General features: G+C 37.6%; 1 protein-coding gene across 4 annotated transcripts in view; it reads left to right on the top strand.

Moving 5' to 3' along the window:
* Window positions 1–19,420, top strand: part of LOC103463329 (E3 ubiquitin-protein ligase rnf213-alpha-like) — a 68,948-nt gene that overhangs the window by 3,794 nt on the left and 45,734 nt on the right. The window contains exons 2-13 of one of the 4 annotated variants that reach the window (XM_008406612.2): window positions 1,338–1,470; window positions 4,116–4,224; window positions 4,308–4,414; window positions 5,479–5,582; window positions 9,093–9,345; window positions 9,467–9,750; window positions 9,921–10,565; window positions 10,707–10,885; window positions 11,098–11,241; window positions 11,356–11,552; window positions 12,026–12,291; window positions 12,450–12,676. In XM_008406612.2, the coding sequence (XP_008404834.1) occupies window positions 4,312–4,414; window positions 5,479–5,582; window positions 9,093–9,345; window positions 9,467–9,750; window positions 9,921–10,565; window positions 10,707–10,885; window positions 11,098–11,241; window positions 11,356–11,552; window positions 12,026–12,291; window positions 12,450–12,676 (2,402 nt within the window). In that variant the 5' untranslated portion in view covers window positions 1,338–1,470; window positions 4,116–4,224; window positions 4,308–4,311. Of the gene's footprint in view, window positions 1–945; window positions 1,471–3,830; window positions 3,852–4,115; window positions 4,225–4,307; window positions 4,415–5,478; window positions 5,583–9,092; window positions 9,376–9,466; window positions 9,751–9,920; window positions 10,566–10,706; window positions 10,886–11,097; window positions 11,242–11,355; window positions 11,553–12,025; window positions 12,292–12,449; window positions 12,677–19,420 lie in introns of those variants that run through there. The other 3 variants (XM_008406610.2, XM_017304566.1, XM_008406611.1) reach the window with 3 other exon arrangements.

Here is a 19,420-nt window from a genome sequence, read left to right as displayed (position 1 = left end):
GAGTGTGCGTGATGTTTTTTTGAGTGTGCGTGATGTTTTTTTGGAGTGTGCGTGATGTTTTTTTGAGTGTGCGTGATGTTTTTTGAGTGTGCGTGATGTTTTTTTGAGTGTGCGTGATGTTTTTTTGGAGTGTGCGTGATGTTTTTTTGGGTGTGCGTGATGTTTTTTTGAGTGTGCGTGAGTTTCTTGTAGTGTGTGAGAGCTAAACATAGATTTTGTCCTAAACGGCCCCTCATAGTTGACCGTTAAGATTTGTGTTCGCTTTTGAAAACTCGACTTCCAAACCAAAATGGGTTCATAAAATGGAGATGATGAATGAGGCAATTATTTTACCGCAAGATGGTGGAATTCCCAGCAGGAGGTGAGCATACCCACAGAGGCCTAGATCAGATAATGGTTGAAAGTGGTGTTTGTTGGTAATGGTCTCTTTGTTCTGAAGCGCTGGAAGGTGGACAGGCAGGTGAGTACGATCATAGGTACGATCATAGGATGTGGAGTAGTTCAAACTGCATGAATCAGGGGAGGTGAGAAGCTTCAGGTAATTTTCAGGCGAGTTCTTCAGCAAAATTGGAGAGCAAGAAGAGACAGTGCGCAAGGATCCAGGAGGGGAATGAAATGTGAACTGGTTTCCTGAAAAGGAGGACAAGAGGGAAAATGGTATATCAAAGAGCAAAGAAGTGAAGGCTTGATTACCACTCATGGAGTCAAAAAATATGGCATCCACTCTAGCAGATCCACTCCTCTTTAAGTTCCTCCTGAGTGGGTTTGATGAGCTCCAGCTGTGATGATGCTCCTGTTGACACAGACAATCAGAAGAGGTAGAGCCACAAGCACCAACCTGGACATATCCCTGTGGATATGATTAAAACATCTTAAATAGATAGGATTAAGACCTTTTAACAACTGAGCTTTTCTTTTATTATTCATTAAATTGCATCACGTAAATGTCCTGGGGTTTAAAGTAACTGATATTTTGTCAGAACCAGCTTGAGAACACTATGTTTACTTTTTTCATAATAAATCTGTCAGATTTGCTGCCATGTTGCTAACTTTTTGGTTATTTCAAAAGGAGATCAAATTATTTGTCTTAGACATCTCAGAAAAAAACCTAAGAAATACTAGAGCAGGATTGCATAAAACTATCACAGTTGTTGCCATCTTGATTTTTGGGCACAGTATTCGTCTGATTTGCATTTGTGAGAAATGAATGGAGAGGGAGGTGCAGAGCATGGGCCGTGATGTTTCCCAGCAGACCGGGATTAGAGGAACTTCCATAAATATGTTTGGCAGCTTGGTGTTCTCTGTGCCCACCAGTAAAAATAGGCTTTCTTCCCAAGGGACTGATGACGTCTGCAGCCTGCCTGCATCACCAGCCACAAGTCGGCTTCATCTTCATACTGGAAGAGCGGAGACACAGAATGTGGGGGGAGCATCAGTGATTGCCATGGTAACATGTGCAGAGTGACGCAGGTAAAAGCAATACAAAGGAGGAGAGGTGGCGATTGGCTGCCTAGAGCAGCGGCGTTTGTATGTGGAAGAGATGTGTGGGTGGAAAAGAGGAGGAGGAAAACTCGACAACGCAGCACTGAGATTAGCTCCTACACTGCATCACACAGATACACACAGCTCAAGCCTGTTAAGATTTTTAACAGTTCACCCAATAAATAGATATGGGATTTAACATGATTTTTAAACAATGAGCATAAATGATTGTTTAACATGAGCATATGGGCACGACCATGACCTGCTTTTCTTTTTTTGTTTTCTTCCCATAAAAAAATTGGCTTTACAGAGATACGTGTACTTACTGTTCCTTTTTCCCGTTCTTTTATTTTCTCTGAGCACATTGAACTGATTTTTTTCTTCTTTTTTATTGTGGACACAATCTTGGCCAACAAAACTCAATATGACGTAAGAGAAAAATAAAAACACTTTTGAATGCCTGCTTAATTACATATACGGTGTTTGAAAAAATATTTACCTCCCCAAAGATTTTTCTTGTTTTTGATATTTTCCTTCATCTAAATGTTTCAGATTATTAAACAAGATGTAACTTTAGACAAAGATAACTTGAATTAAAGCTTATATCAATTTCTAAAAGATGATTGTTATCATCTGGTCCAGTGAGTCAGCAACCTTGGCCAGTCAAGCTGATTCTCATTCTGATTCAGATTCTGATGGATTTCTGGATTCTTTTGTGACTTTGTGGATTAATAATTTTGTAGGGAAGCCACTGCTGGGAAGGTTCATTATGTTTTCTCCATTTTTAGATAATAGCTCTCAGGTTTACTGGAAACCCAAATCCTTGGAAATGTATTCAAACCCCTTTCAGACAGATAGCTGCCAATGACTGTTCTTAGACTGGTGCATGATGCATCTATTTGAGATCTTTAACTGGCTTCAAGTTGTCAGAAAGGTTATATTTAAGAAAGACTTTTAGTCTACTAGTCTGGGAATAATCAGCCCTGGTTGTAGCTGGTTGAGTTGAAGCAAATTAATTACAATTAATTAATGGTTTATCAAATGGTACCATTATTATTATTATTATTATTATTATTATTAGTACAGATACAATTATTGGGTAGTTTTTTTCCCCCTTATGCTTATTTACAGTCTATATTTTTTTGATCGCCATTGTAATGACATTAAATGTACCTGGACAATTGTGGTAATTCAGCTTCTTTCTTTAACCCAGACAGGACTTTTTAATAATCAAAAAACATCTATTCAGAACAAATAGTTAAGTGTGCAGTTGTGTATTTTATTTATTTCCCACTGCCACTTGTTTTAAAGTGTCAGAGCATAAATAGCTGGAAGAGCTATTTATGCTCTTCCAGCTCTTCTGTGAATGAATTATTTTTCTTGGCCTTGTAGACCTTGGACTTTGCTCCAATGAACCACAGACATTATGACTACATTTGTGCTTTTCCTGTTGTGACGTGTCGTAAATTATGCTGGTCTGTTAAGGATTTGAGATCAAATTATGAAAAGAATAGGTCATTACACAAAATAATCCAATGCTACCACCTAATGGACATATCTGATATTGACTTCTTCTGTTGTCTGAACATGCAACTTGCTGTTGCTTTTGCTACCGATTGTACTATAGCAGAAATTAAGCAAGGAACAAGAAACCCCAGCGTAGTTGATGTTGACCCCTCATTTTTGTTTTCAATTTAAAGTATAAAAGAAGAGAAGGGAAGCAGGAATAGAAACCCATGCTTTTTCTGGTAACATGACCCAAGAATAGGTAGTTATAAATGATCTTGATGAAGCTTACTTATTGTTATTATTTGACTGACAGCACAGTGTAAGATATCAGCAGGTAAGAGATGTGCGTACAAAGTTTTTGGATTTTATTGTTAACTACTGCACTTTTAGAGGATTATTTGAAGTGTTGCAGCCACTTTTTAGTTCAGGTGATACTTTATTATTAAAAAATAATGACTTTGTTTTTCGCAACTAAGTTTGAAAGACACATTTAAAACATTACAATTGCTGTATGCTTGATAATTTTATAAGCCGGTGTCGACAGATATTGAAAGTATGATTTACTTTACAGAACAGCACTGAGTATTGAGACTGATCAGTAGAAAATCAATCATAAGTTACAGTATTTGAATTTCTAGACAGTTATCCTGCATTTTTTCCCCCATTTTTAATTAACACTCATAACTGAAATGAGGTGTCATGTTGTTGTTTTTTGCTTCTGTGACTGAGAACATTGTGTGCAAAAGCAATACTGCCACTCCTTTCACTGTAAATGAAAATGAAAGTAAAAGGAGCTATATAGCGCATCTCATTGTCTCAGAGTTTCACTGTTGGCCTGTCAAGGAGCAACATCAAACAAGGTAGGTTACCTACCTCATAATCTAGTCTAGACTAATTTAATAATACATTTAAGTATTGTATTTTTAAACACCTAATCATGAGTGGACCCACTGAAGTTCTTTGAAGGTGTACCATTCTCATTGGTTGCTTATATTTATTATTTCATGATATTCTTAGCATATATTTTCAATACTGTTCTTTAGGATACAAATTGCTAATCATATTGAGGTTAAGATGTAGATTTCTTTTGATTGTTATTGTATTTTTTAATCATTTTCTCATAGTTTTGTGCTGAGGACAAAGAAAGAAAATGAGGAAGTGGAACTGTGTAAGATTTTTTTTAACGGTTGTCAGTCTGGAGTCTTCATAAAATCTGATGTCTTAAATTACAAGGTAACACAAATATCTAATGAGTCTTTATATTACACAAGAATTAGTATACACTATTAATCTTTATTTTGTTTTTGTTTAAACAGGAAAATGAACTTCTGTCCAGGCTGTGGAAATCGAGTGGACAGTTCATATAGGTTCTGTCCTAGTTGTGGGTTTAAGCTCTATCTCTTAGCTCAAAACAGGACACAAGGTTAGTTTCTTTTAGGCAAACACTCTGTCTGATGTTTCTGTAGTATCTCAGTGTTAACCCTTTACCTATTTTGTTGATGTGGTAAAAAAAAAAAAAGAAAATATGAACTTTAAATCCCTTTATGGTTTTACAGTGCACTCTTTCGCCTTGCTTATCTTCAATGGAACTTTTGGACAACAATATAGCAATAACAGATGGATATTTAGTATAGAAAGGAATGAGAACTTATATAACAAATGGTTGCTGTTTTTTCATACAATAATTAAAATGTTATGAATTCAAGACTAAACGTAATTTACTGTATTACAGTATATCTAGCTAATTTTATTTTTTACATTTTCTACATGACAACTTAGAACTTAAGTACATTTTGTTATGATTTGTTGTGGTATACATCCATCCATTTTCTTGCACCCTTGTCCCTTAGTGGGGTCGGGAGGGTTGCTGGTGCCTATCTCCAGCTAACGTTCCGGGCGAGAGGCGGGGTTCACCCTGGACAGGTCGCCAGTCTGTCGCAGGGACATACAGGACAAACAACCATGCACACACACACTCACACCCAGGGGCAATGTAGATAGACCAATTAACCTAAGAGTCATGTTTTTGGACTGTGGGAGGAAGCCGGAGTACCCAGAGAAAACCCATGCATGCACAGGGAGAACATGCAAACTCTATGCAGAAAGACCGGGAATTGAACCCAGAACCTTCTTGCTGCAAGGCAACAGCTCTATCAACTGCGCCACTGTGCAGCCCGATTTGTTGTGGTAGAACAACATAAAGTAGCACATAATTGTAAAGTGGGCTGAAAAGCATTCTGAGTTTAAAAAATTTTGCAAATACAATTCTGAAAATTTGGTGTGCGTTTATATTCAGATATTCAGTAAATATTTTGCAGAACTACATTTCACTCTAAGGATTCATGTCTACCTTCTTTACAAATCTTATTGAAATATTTACCTTCTTTGCAAGTTATCTCAAGCTGATTTGGATTGGATTTAAAGTTGCTTTAAACGTCAGTTTTCAAATCATCAATTAGGGTTGCATTACTTTTTTTTCTTAAATAGATGCCTCCTCATCAGAAAACCAGCCTGCTGTCACAAAGGAGAACCAAGACAAGGATCAAGATCAGGTTGCACAACCTGAACAAGAGCACCAGAATGAAATACAGGTAAACATTCCTAGAATGAGTAATTTTCAAATTAATATTTTTATGATCCATGGATTTAAGATTGTTCTGGAAATGTATTCAAAAATGTTCTGTTCGGATCAGAGAAATTACCGTATCACTTCCTTTGTAGTAATTGCTGATTGCTGGATTTGTTGAATTGTTCAACAAGCCTGTGAGGCTGCACTAAGTGCAGCAAGCGGAGTTGAAACTTTATTTTAAGGCTTATGTCATATTAATATTAATATTACTTTAACTATAGTTATTTTAATGTCAATACATTCTTCTGTATTGCTTCTAATTGAATTTTGTTCTGTTATTTACAGAGAAGATGAAGTCTTAACATCGGTTAAGCCCTTCACCTATGGGTGCAGAAAATACCTATAATACCAAACATAGCTTTCTGCAGCAGTATTTTGTAAACAAATACCAGTCTCAAATTAGAATAATTTCACTGACAAACTAAATGACACATCATTCCTTAGCGTCTTGGAGTGAAATGAATAAACCAGGAGTCACATACTTGAAAGAGTTATTACTGGGGCCAGGTGGAGCTAATGACTAAATGGAAATATTCAAAACTGACCTAAGAAACGAATGCAAGTTATGGAAACTAATGCGACAAAACTAGAAGCCAAAACTACATGGAGAGTCCAGTTATGAAGGAAAATGTAATTCCACTCAAGAAGTTCTCAATTTACCAAAGTAGAATAGAAACAGCCTTCAATGTCCTGTAAGGTGAAATTAAGGTGTAACAGTAGCAACGGATGTAGAGGTCCACACAAAACGTTCTTGTAGTGTTACAAACAATATTGTCACCTTTCTAAAATAATGACCTACGTCATTTTTTGACAAAAGTGATTTTCTTTTTGTGCCTAAAACATCACCAAATCACCTTTGGCAAAAAATGACTCGGGCCATTATTTTAGGATGGAGAATATATAAAAAAAGTAAGATTAACTATAATACTAAAATGGTGACAAGGAAACTCACTGACAGGAAAGCCAGAAGAAAATGAAACCCAGCACAAATAGAAGGAGAGCTAGAAAATAAAACGGGAACTAAGTTCTTCAGTACGAACTAACGGCTGTCACTCAAACACAGAATCCTAACCAATACGTTTTATGGATTATATTATACAGGATTTTACCTGTCTGCCAACCCAACTCAGCCTCCTGGTGCAGGCCGAACCTGGTTCGGTCAACCTGACAAGGTCAGAAATGTTAGGGCGTAAATATTATTCCACAAACAGCAGAGCCATGCCATGATGTTGTTATAGCATGGCTATTAGGTAATATAAACTTCAATACCTGCTGGTTAACATATTGTAATAAAAGACTAAATATAATCCCATAGTACTTAATTCTGAAACTGGCTTTTGTACACTAAGGCCACATTCACACCACAGGTTTTATTGCTCAATTACAATTTATCCTGATCTTTTTGTTTGTTTTTTGCGTGGTCGTTAACATTTACAAATATATGCAACTTGTTTGTGATCTCCCAGGTGAACAGCAAATGACCTAAAAGTATCCCACATTCACAGTAGAGGGTGCAGTAATGTCACATGTAGCGAGCACGCTCAAGAGTTTTCAGAAGTAAAATGGTAGCCTTTAAAATTGTGAGATTTTAGAGGTTTTGTCCAACCACAGCCAGCGCATTAACAATTTAATCTGCCACGGTTGTTTTTCTTTCCGTTTCCATGTATTAGGACGCAGAATAGTGATGTTTGTCAAATATCAATGACATACAAGTCGGATGAATGCAACCTGGCCATACAGACACAGGTCACATTTGAAAACATTTAGGACCACAGATCCAAATGGTTGGGGTTGTATTTGAAAAAATCTGATCTGTGTTGCTCAGACTGTCATCTGAAAGTCTGAGCAACCTATATTTTACCTGTATCTGATCTGGCTGCAGTGTGAACGTAACCTAATGATAGATTTTCTCTCATCTCAGTTTCTAATATAATTAAGTATCAGGAGGTAGGAATGATTTTCTTATTAGGCTCTTCTGAATTGAAGTATCAAGTAATATTTTTCAAGCTGACATTTTAATGTAATGTATATCTAAGATAACCAGAGACAAGTCTTTGCTTTCTATTTATCATACTCTAGTTTTAGAACTACTAAACTATTTTATGTTTTAGAACTACACTTGTGTTTGGTAGGGTTGAATTAGATTTGTACATATAATCAATATCAAGGCAGACAACCTTTTACTATTCGGCTAGTGCTCTTGGTGGTTAGCAGATACTTCACTGTGTTTATGTCATAGTGTGGGGTGGTTGGTGGTGAGGAGAGGCACAGGTAGACCCAGGATGTTGATGAAAACAATGAATTTAATGAAAATGCTCAACAGTCCAAATGTCAGGCAGCACGGCAGAGCGGAAACACAGAGGCTCAGCACCGGTAGCAACTGAATCAAAACAAAGACTGACACGATAAGCTAATGCCGGCACAGGACTTCACAGTAATACTGTGCCGGCAGACTAACTATCAGCGACAACGTAGACGTACGTTAGACAAGGACCCGACAAGAGACAAAGACAACAGGTGGGTTTAAATACACAGGGAGGGTAATCAAGCGAACGAGACACACCTAGGAACAATCAACGGGGAAGACGTAGAGACAGAGACTCACAGGAAGGAAACAGAACACAGAAAACCCTAAAAATAAATACACAGAAACACGGATCACGACAGTTTACTAAGGAAAATGATGGCTGTTTATATAATAGAAAGTTTATGTAATTTAAATTGTGCTATCCTTGCCTTGTAGGTTATTACAATTACTTTTTAGATGACAGTATCTAACTTGTATATTATGTAAGTGTGTGAACCACACATGCTGACAGTGACTTTCCAATAACAAAACATGACCATATTCCAAAGGTGACACTAAAACGTAAACAACTAAAGAAGACAACTAGTCTAACCATGAGCAGAATGGATAAAAAGATCAGTAAGGTCCTCTGTTCTGTAAAAAATAGGATAATGTTATATTAATATTTGTGCTCGTAAAAACTCAACAGCTAGAAAGTAAAGCATACCTTTGCATTGTTTATTTTGCATTCTAAAATGGCTTTCAGACCAAAAGCCAGAAGCACTTAGCTTAACACTGGGTTCAACCCCTGTATTAAAGAGCATAGTTTTAAGAAACAATACAAAATAAGCAGAACTAAACAAAGTAAACTAGCAACTAGTGGTATGTCCACACGAGACGTACTAAACTTACCAAGTTAAATGGTTACAAGGGAACTCATTAACAGTAAAGATGAAGAAAATAAAACCTAGCACAAATGGAAGCTAGTCTAGAAAATAAAACAAAGTCATAATATTTCAGAGAGAAATATGCATTCAGTACTACCACTCAAAATCAGAATCCTAACCAATATATTTCATGGATGGAATTTTATAGGATTAAAGCTTTTTGTCATAAAAGTTGTGCAATGTTTGATTTCAGAAAATCCTGTTATTACAAAAATGCATGTTTGACATTTTGTTTTAGGAGAAGAAAGCTGTTGATGTCAGTGACTCTGGTCTTACCAGAAATAACACTCCTGGCACTGTCTTAGAGGACACGAGAAAGACGTCCTCACAGAACCAGGCACCACATGTTGTAATCCCTCAGATCAAAGGACGTTGTACTGAAGGCACAGGGGCATTTCCTGTTGCTACTGATGGGAATGATACACAAGACTCTAAAGAAACTACTGGATCAAACATTTCTGTCAACCCAGCTGAGCCGCTTACACCTTCAGGTACTAATCAGACAGAGAAGCAATCAAAAGGTATAGTAGAACAACATGCAAACTACTGGTGACAAACAAAATAATTTGTCTTGATAATTATCTTACTCTGCGTCACTAACCTTATCTGCAGAATGTAGTTCCACCACTCCTGAAGCATCTGAACAAACACCTCAACAACAAGAAGTGTCAAAACTGTCAGCATCTGAAGAAGATGAAGATGCAACAGTGTCTAAAGATAGACTAAGTGTGGGTGGAACTCAAGATAATGGAAAACAAATCAATAAAGAACATGCAGGTTATAAGGAGAACCAATCAGCTCTTGTTGGAAGTTACCCAGATGGGGGTACTATCAAAGACACAGAGAGTTCCCCAAATGTATGTTCTGAAACAAAAGAAACAGACACCTTAACTCAGGTAGTTATAAGTCATAAAAAAGTACATGAAAAACAGCCTTCATCCAATTTAAATTTACCACATTTACATGGTAAATTGTAGACTTGGATAGTAGACTAATGTTAACTAATGTGCATTATGTCCTTTTTAAATATGTAGACAAAACTAAAGCTAACCATTTTCATTTTTAGGAACAGTGGATTGACTCAAGTACAACTAGAAATGTTGCTAAAGCAGAAGACCAATCAGATCACATGCAACAGAAACTACCAAAGAGTGCACAGGAAGAAAATCGTACAGGGGAGGATTGGGTAGTTGTGTCTCATGAGAACAAGTATCAAGCATGCAGCGATAAAACCTCTGGATCAAACCACTCTGTCTCTATGCCACATCTCTCCAATACATCTGGCAGCAATACACAGACAGAACAGCCCAGAACACACCCACCAGTTTCCAGTATCGTAGACCATCCAGACGCCTTACAGGTTCATTGTGACAAGTCATATGACATTGTTCCTAAGACATTGCCTAAGACTGCATCGCCATTATTGCCTGAAGAATCCAATATCACTGGATCTGAGTCAGCTGAACAAACAGCTAATGAAGGAAACCAAGCAGAGCAACCTACCAATGTAGAAAATAAAGATGTGGTAATAGCTCAAGAAAAACAGGATACCTCTGTGAAGCCAGATGATAAAAAGACTCCCATAAACAATCAAATGGTCAGTAATCAAGATGGCGATCAACACATCCAAACGGTTGATACTAACAGCAGAAATAATGGAAAGTTTGTTGATTTGTCTCCACACACAAGAGAAAAACCTAAATGTACAAAGGTAATTATTTGACATGTAGGGAAAATGTTTTTATGATGTAATACTCTTAAAATGGAACAGACACACCAAGTTAGTTTATATGTATTGCATATAATAATACTTATTTTAAATCAATTATTGACTATTTTCTGTTTTTTAAAGGTTTCTGAAGTTCCGTCAGATAAGACGATAAGCTCACAGATGCCAAGAAAACCAGAACAGCAACCAAGCATCAGAGACCAAGGTGTCTCAGAGCTGTCTTCTCCCCACAGCCCACCCAGGAATGAGGACCCAGGTTATCCAGTGCCAGCAAAAATATCTAAATCCACTGAATTACCAACGTACGTTTTAAACACTTAGAATGTTATCAAGTAGTCAAACCATATGTAGCTAAATGTTACAAATACAAAATACAAAAAATTTTTAGGGTATAGAAATTTTTTATGCAATCATAGATTTCATAGCTGTACTTTAAATGTATCAAAATTGTGTAGTTTATAGTTTGACATAAAATGTAAATCATTAACTTACTTTTTTACATTTTTTGCTCCAGTTCATCAAACAGGGAATATGTACATGTGTACTTCCATGCAGTCCCTTCCAAAGACATAGATCCAGAGAATGACAGAATTTTCCTAATGTCTGAAAAACTTTTTGGGAACTGGCATACACGGAGCCAAGAAATGTCCTTCTTCCAGTAGGTTTTATTTTATCTTAAATTGTAGTAATTAATACAAAATTTACATTTGGCACTAAATTTACAAAGTCTTTGCTGGCCTTGTCTCTGATGATCAGGGTGTGTGTTTCACAGGAACCTGGGGGACAAACAGTATCTTGTTGTAGCAGACTTTTTGATTCCCAAAGATGTAATTCATTTGAACTTCCCTTACAAATACTTAATATACAAGAATGGCGAAAAAGAAAAGTATGAGGAGATCTACAACAAAGAAGGAAATTTATTGATCAATAGATGCCTGTCAATCAAGGAAGAATATTTAAGTCCTGAAGGTATAGTAGATTTTGTTTGTTGCCCTTATATTAACCAGAAGGTACTTATTTATTCCTTTAGACAAGTGTGTGGCTATTTATATCAAACAGCATAACAGCAGCTCGTTTTAATTAAATTTTCATTTATGTGTAGGCAGTCCAGTAAAATTTCTTTTAGGAATAGTAGAAAGCGGGATACAAGACTTTGTTCAACTGTGGATGTCAGAGAATAATTTGGAAAGCAAAATGCGTGGATAGAATTAGTTATTTATTTAAATTACATGCATGCTTTCCATTTTGCATATCATCTGTGCTACACTACCTATACCAACTAGTAAATCACAGTGTACTGTATTTCACAAATAAGAATTGTTGCAGATCATGTCTTATTGAAAGACTAACAATTGTAATGTATTTAGTATATTAAAAACTTATAAAATTAGCTGTGTGTGGCATAAAAATATTCTCATTAAATGTATCCTTTGAATTTTAAGGGTCATGGCATCAGTATGATGATGTCATTTACCTGGAACTTAAACGTCACTGGCCTTGGGATTCCTTAAGGAGCACTGTGGTTAAAGGAAGAGATCAAGCTGGCCAGGAGATGCTAAAAATCATCTTTGATCTTCTAACAACATGGAATAAACAAAATGTGGAGAACTTCTTTTTTCTTCTTCAACAGTTCATATATGAATACAGCTTTCCTTCACTTCATAATGGTAATAAGAGACTATGGGAGCTATCATATGGTGAAGATCAGGTAAATATCAATGTGGCTTCCCCCAAATAATCTCTTCAATGCATGACATACTGAAAAAAGTACTGTGTTTCACCAAGAATTATTCTAGCAAACTGAGCAAATGTGATGTTTAATGATGTAGAATCACATTAGCTGATTGTGTAACTTTTATATTGCAGGTGAAAAAAATGCTGAGAGATTTTTTAAACAAAATTATCAACAAGCCTTGTTTTCACCCGCTACATACTGGAGTTGTTGCCTTGCTTGTCAGCAACATGCATCTACAGGGATTCATGGCAACTCAGTGTTCTACTTTGTGTGATCTCCTTTGCCTGCCCAAAATGGCACAGCATCATTTCGAAAAGTTTTGGAAAGACTTTGGAGATCCTTTGGCAGATAAAAACAGGTAACTGTTTGCATATAGTCACTAATGAAATTATCAAAAAAAAAACACTGTATTTTCCACACTATAAGGGGCACCTAAAAACCTTCAATTTCCTCAAAGGCCGACAGTGCATCTTATAATCCGGTGCGCCTTATATATGGATCCAGGCCTGTGCAGAGACCACTTAAGGGGCAGGTGCTCAAAAAAAAAAAGGGGGCACATTTAACCGCATTCTAGGACAGAATATTAACAAAGCCACACAGCTTTCAGAGTTTAATAAACAATGATAAATTACAAAATTGTGAGAAATACAGTCAAAGCTAAGGGAAATATCTATACAGAGCATACAACTATGCATATGTAAGATATTTTATTAGTAATTTCTTTCTGCAGGTCTATTTTGTTATAGGAAAGTATTGCAATATTCAAACCAGCAATTTAGCAAGATATGTAAATCAAAGCTGGACCACCAGACACATTTTGTCTTTATATAATTACACTATTTAAAATATAAACAAGGGCACAATGCAATCTTTTAGTGTACTGTAATCTATAAAACAAAGAGTTGCCTGTTTGCTGCAGTGGAGAATGAAGATGGTCCATTCAGGAAAGCAGAGCTGCGGCAAACTATAACATGGAACTGCAGAAAAAAGAAAAAAAACAAAAGCAAACATTGAATTGTTAATGCATGTCACCATGAGAAAAGCCTACTGAGTTATGCTTAAAAAAAAACTTTTTTAAACATTTATATCACACATTTGTCTCATGAAGTGATTTTTTTTGCAAAACAAACTTATTTGCACTTGCCAGAAATCTTTTCTTAATATTCTAAGTTTTTGTTTGACTCAAAGTTTTGCTTGTGATTTGGCAAATAACTTTTTAAGTTCACAAGACAAAAATTAGTTATCTAATTTAAAAAAGTTTTTTAAACAAAACAATTTGTTTTTTAAAAAAAGAAATCATTACAATTCCAAAAGTTTTGATTACAATTTTATTTTACTTAACTGAGGTTAGATTTTTTTTTTCTCCATTGAATAATTAGGAAACAAATTTAACTTCATACTCTGCGAACCAGACCCTAAACTTAAAATCTGGGTTGAGTTTTTTCCACCCACCCCCACCCCCGACACACAAAATACTTTGCGGTATTCTGATTTAGTAATGTAATTATATTAGCTGTGTAACCACCCCCACACCAATAGAGGCAGTACCAACCCCGAAAAGATGCGACTAAGGAGCAGATTTAGACTATAGAATTTGGCAAAAAACTGTGAGGTTTGCTGAAGTAATTAAAGACACAAGTTCAAATCCATGCTGAGAGTGGAACTCCTTCAATCAGTGCTCCTCCACAGCACTGATTAGCTAAGCAATGTAAAGTGATCCTCTGCAGCAAGTGATGGCAAAGCGGGGCGTCATCACGACTTTACACAAGTGTGTCTTTACCTCCGCGGCAGAGGCTCCGCCGAACCCCTGAGACCGACTCATCGAACCCCTGGGGTTCGATCGAACCCCTAGGGTTCGATCGAACCCAGGTTAAGAACCACTGCATTAAAGATACAGGGGAGAAACTTTTAGTTATCTTGCTTTGCAAGCAAAGTCGTTAGCTAGCAGCTAGCTAATAGCACATCAACAGCCTAATGTCAGTATGATAGAAATACTGAATCGATAGATAAGAACAGTTTTTCCTCACCTGGCTGTCTCCTCCCGCTCAGTAGTTCTTCAGAGAACTCGTCACGGGCAAAAGGTCAAAGGTAACAAGGTGAACGGAGGGCTTATTATGTTGTACAAAAAAAATAAGAAGAATTTTAGTACATGTTATGTGTCAGAAGAGGGCTTAGAAAATAATAATACAAAAAAAATAAATAAAAATTGGCCAAAAGGGCACTTGGGGGCAAGGAGCAAAAAGGGCAGGTGCTCAAGCACCCCCAGACCTCCCCCTCTGCACGTGCCTATATGGATCAATATTGAGCCACAACAGGACTAGCAACTACGGTAAGCAGCCGCCCATAGACATAATGTAAGGATAGACGCCTCATGGACCGCTCTCGCCTATTGTCGCTGACGAGATTTAGGGCGGCCATCTTGGAGCAGTATATCACTCCACTCAGCGTTATGTGTTTAGCAGGCAAAATGACGTATCAGCGCATTTAATCGATCATAACACGCCTTTTTGTTACTGGAAACCATATTCAAACATCTATCAAAGCTACATTTATTATTTAAGTATGTTTTTAATACATAGTTCAGCTATTTAAATATGCTTAGTGGCTATAACAATAGAATAGGAATGGAATATTCTGATATCGATGTATGCATATTACAAAGCACACAGCCGTTCATAATTTATTTAGTAAATTATTTAGTAATATCAATACATATTTATATAACTATACAAACAAATAAATAATTATTAATAATGGCACAAATAAATAATGATTAATACTGAATAATATTCGATACATGTTTATAAAAGCAAACTGCTCAAAAAAATAAAGGGAACACTTAAACACTTAAGTGAACACTTAAGTGTTCCCTTTATTTTTTTGAGCAGTATATATGTTTTTCAGCTGACGAGTTCTAGCTTCAGAGATTCAGCAGCTGAGATTGAGTCCAAAATCCGATGTGAGATTCATCCGTGCTGCAGTGAATCCGTCTCTTTAAAAATATCTCCCTCTTCGTCCTCACATCGGGTCTTTATGAAACTTTCAAAACAAAACCTGAAGATTTCGGATGTATCTTACTAGTGAAAGAATTACATATAAATAATAGTCTTTACCACTTGTGTAAACTTTGCTGGTGAATGTTATAAAACATAATATAAGTTTTATAATATGTGTTACATTGTTTCATTTCTAATTTAGGCTCCTGTGTCAGATAATCTAAGTCAATGTTAGAGAATAATAACGTTTTTTAGATTTACAGAATCTCAGTTAGCCTTCATAGCGGGGCTGAACCCCATATTACACCAAGCACCGTAGCTAATATTAGCTGGTATCTCACCGGTGGACATAAATACAGTAAAGTAATATTCTAATCAAAAAATATACACAATAATATGTCCATCTTACTTGTGAAATGTTGTCTGTGGAGCCCTCACATCAGTAGTCCATAGAGCCGAACAACAATATCCCTCAGTGGTGAGGCATCTTCTGCTGTTTTGATTGACCAAAGTAGGAGGGAGTACCGCTCCAAGATGGCCGCCGTATTTCCTGCGCCGGAGCAGCCAATGCAGGGTCTACTCTTATATTATGTCTATGGTTTTTACCAAATTCTGTACCCTTCGGTGTACTTCTAAATCTGCTCTTTAGTCGCATCTTTTCGGGGTTGCTACTACCTCTAATGGCGAGGGGGTGGTAATACATCCATCCATCCATACATACATTTTCTTGCACCCTTTTTCCCTCAGTGGGGTCGGGAGGGGTGCTGGTGCCCATCTCCAGCCAACGTTTCGGGCGAGAGGCGGGGTACACCCTGGACAGGTCGCCAGTCTGTCGCAGGGCAAAACAGAGACACACAGGACACACAACCATGCACACACACACTCACACCTAGGGGCAATTTGGAGAAGCCAATTAACCTGACAGTCATGTTTTTGGACTGTGGGAGGAAACCGGAGTACCCGGAGAAAACCCACGCACGCACAGGGAGAACATGCAAACTCCATGCAGAAAGACCCCAGGCTGGGAATTGAACCCAGAACCTTCTTGCTGCAAGGCAACAGCTCTACCAACTGCGCCACTGTGCAGCCGGTGGTAATACAATTAATATAATTACATTACTAAATCAGAATACCGCAAAGTCTTTATTATTTATTATTAATTTTTAATTTTCTTAAGAATGTAGAGCTAATTAAATGATCTAAACAAGACCTAAAGTGGTTCAAGTTTCTCTCAATGGCCAACCTGTAGAAACTGTGGCAAATTTTAAATACCTTGGGTCGTTCTTGGACAGTCAGCTCAACTTTGCTGAAAACACTGACCACTGGTCTAGAATCAGGTCGTCTGCAGGTCAATTAGCACCACGTTCTCCACGAATATGCTGTGCTCGAACGGAGAAGGGTGACCATCGTCCGGCCACGCCCTGGCCCAGTTGCGGAAAGCTTTCCTCGCCGACCGGAGTCAGACTGTTTTGTTGACATTCCCTTTAGTGTAGCTCCATCAAGTGGATGCATAACGTAACTCCAGCCTCTACTGTAGCGTCTATTCTATGCGCCTTATAATCCGGTGCGTCTTATAGTGCGGAAAATACAGTAATTATTTTTTTATGTCAATTGACTTCATAATAGATGACAGGATTTAAACAGATACCCATATAGGTTACAGCCCACCATGGATATTTATATAGTATGCAAAGGCACATGACATGCCAGAGAGTATATGTCCATTTTGTATTGTCTTAAAAATGCAAATGACCAAATCAAGAGAGAAACAGTGAAAATGGACAATTTCTACCTTGGATGTCAAAGAAACACTGCTAAAGTATTTTATGAAATATACTTTACATACCAAAGCACAATTACACTTAAAGTATGAGAAATCCATCAATCCATTTTCTATACATCCTTGTCCCTTAGTGGGGTCAGGAGGTGCTGGTGCCTCTCTCCAGCTAACGTTCTGGGCGAGAGGCAGGGTACACACTGGACAGGTCACTAGTCTGTCATAGGGCAACACAGAGACACACAGGACAAACAACCATGCACACACACACYCAGGGACAATTTAGAGAGACCAATTAACCTGACAGTCATGTTTTTGACTGGGAGGAAGCCGGAATACCCAGAGAGAATCCACACATGCACAGGGAGAACATGCTAACTCTATGCAGAAAGACCCCAGGCTGGGAATTGAACCAAGGACCTTCTTGCTGCAAGGCAACAGCTCTATCAACTGCGCCACTGTGCAGCCCCGTATGAGAAGTAGAGAAAATTTTTGCTATTGTTTTATTTACCAAAAATAAATCATAAAATTTGGCGAAGAGAAGTTTAAAATGGTTAAAAGTTAAAATGACATAATAATTATAATTACAATTGTGAGCTGTTGCACCTGTAGTGGCACAAAAAGTGGGTATCCATTAGATCAGGGGTCTCCAAAGTTGGTCCTCGAGGGCCGGCATCCTGTATGTTTTAGTCCTCTCCCTGGTTTAGCACACCTGCATCAAATGATGGCTTATTAGAAGGCCTAAGGAGAACCTTGACTTACTGAGGAGATTACTACCACTAGGGAGAGAACTAAAACATGCAGGATGCCGGCCCTCGAGGACCGACTTTGGGGACCCCTGCAATAGATGCAGCGGGGCAAAGGGGAGCTGTTCCACAGGGGGTGCTAAAGCAATGGTTAAAAAATGAGCTCTAGTTGTCATCTTTTTGATTAGCAGCTGTTTGTGTATGTGTAAATTATATGATCAATAACAAAAGCACCGAACTGATTAGGCACCCCTCTCTTTCTTTACTTCTCTTCCTCACAAACTAAAGGCCCTCCAGTATGTGCCCCTTTGAGAACACGCTAGAGCTCAATTTTTTTGTTTTTTTTATTCCAATTGTGTTATCTGATGACAGAGACCTAAAAATGGAGAGACACAAAAGAAAGCCCTCTGGAACACAAAACAGTATAGACATGACAAGAAGAATAAAGAAACTTGTTTGATTTTGTTGTTCAGACATTAACAATTTAACTAGATGGTAAATCATAAATCAAAGAAATTATAGAACTCGTCAGTGATACACTGGGGTTTAAATATGTAGTTTGTTTAAAAACTTTTAAATAATGCTTGTTTGACCTTATTGGAGAAGAACACAGACTTGACCCGGTTTGCAGTGATGTAACAAATCAGGAATTGATATTTAAAAGTGTGTATAAAAACAGGCACAAACTTGATAACACCCTCAAACCTGATCTTCAGGCAAGACGCAAAAACAGGATTGTATCGACAAAATGGCCAGCGTAGCAGGCACAATCTAATTAGCATGTTTGTCTTCATAAATATGTTGAACATATGCTCACCATCAAATACGGGGAGGAGGATATCCAAATGCATGACTTACCACGGTCAGTGCGATTTATTAAACCAGAGGCAAATTGCGGGTTCTGTTTTTGCATCTATTTTTAGCATGCTTGTAAAGCTTGAAGGAGACGCTTTAATGACATGACTCCGGATCACATTAAGGCCCGATTGATGAACACGCACATCCGCTGACCTGAAAACATGTTTTGTTTTTGGTTTCAATGTAGAGTATTTAATTATGCTGTGTAATAATTGTAAAAAATAAAGGTAACTCTATTTCGCGGATTTCGCTTATTGCAAGTTATTTTCAGAACGCAACCACTAAGAAAAACAAGGGATCACTGTATATATTGACCTAAGCATCCATCCATTTTCTTAACCCTTAGTGAGGTCGGGAGGGTTGCTGGTGCCTATCTCCAGCTAACGTTCCGGGCGAGAGGCGGGGTCACCCTGGACAGGTCGCCAGTCTGTCGCATGACAGAAGACATTGCTTGTAAAAATATTTGGAACGTTTAAATAATATAAAAAAATTGATGGGAAATATTGGACAACAGCTCAGATATTGAGCTGCAGTATTGCCCAATTATTCCAGTGTACCATAACTAGCAAACAAACATTAACAGCCACTAGGGACCGGAAAACCATCATGTAAATATAAAAAAAATATTCCAAATTCCCTTCTCACCCTCCGCGGGTGGTCTGTTTCATCCTCTGAGCTCGGGTCCTCTACCAGAGGCCTGGGAGCTTGAGGGTTCTGCGCAGTAT

The sequence above is a fragment of the Poecilia reticulata genome, linkage group LG4 (assembly GCF_000633615.1).
Source record: "Poecilia reticulata strain Guanapo linkage group LG4, Guppy_female_1.0+MT, whole genome shotgun sequence".
NCBI lineage: Eukaryota > Metazoa > Chordata > Actinopteri > Cyprinodontiformes > Poeciliidae > Poecilia > Poecilia reticulata.
The sequence above is the reverse complement of the archived record's forward strand: the minus strand, read 5'-3'. Positions and strand labels throughout refer to the sequence as shown.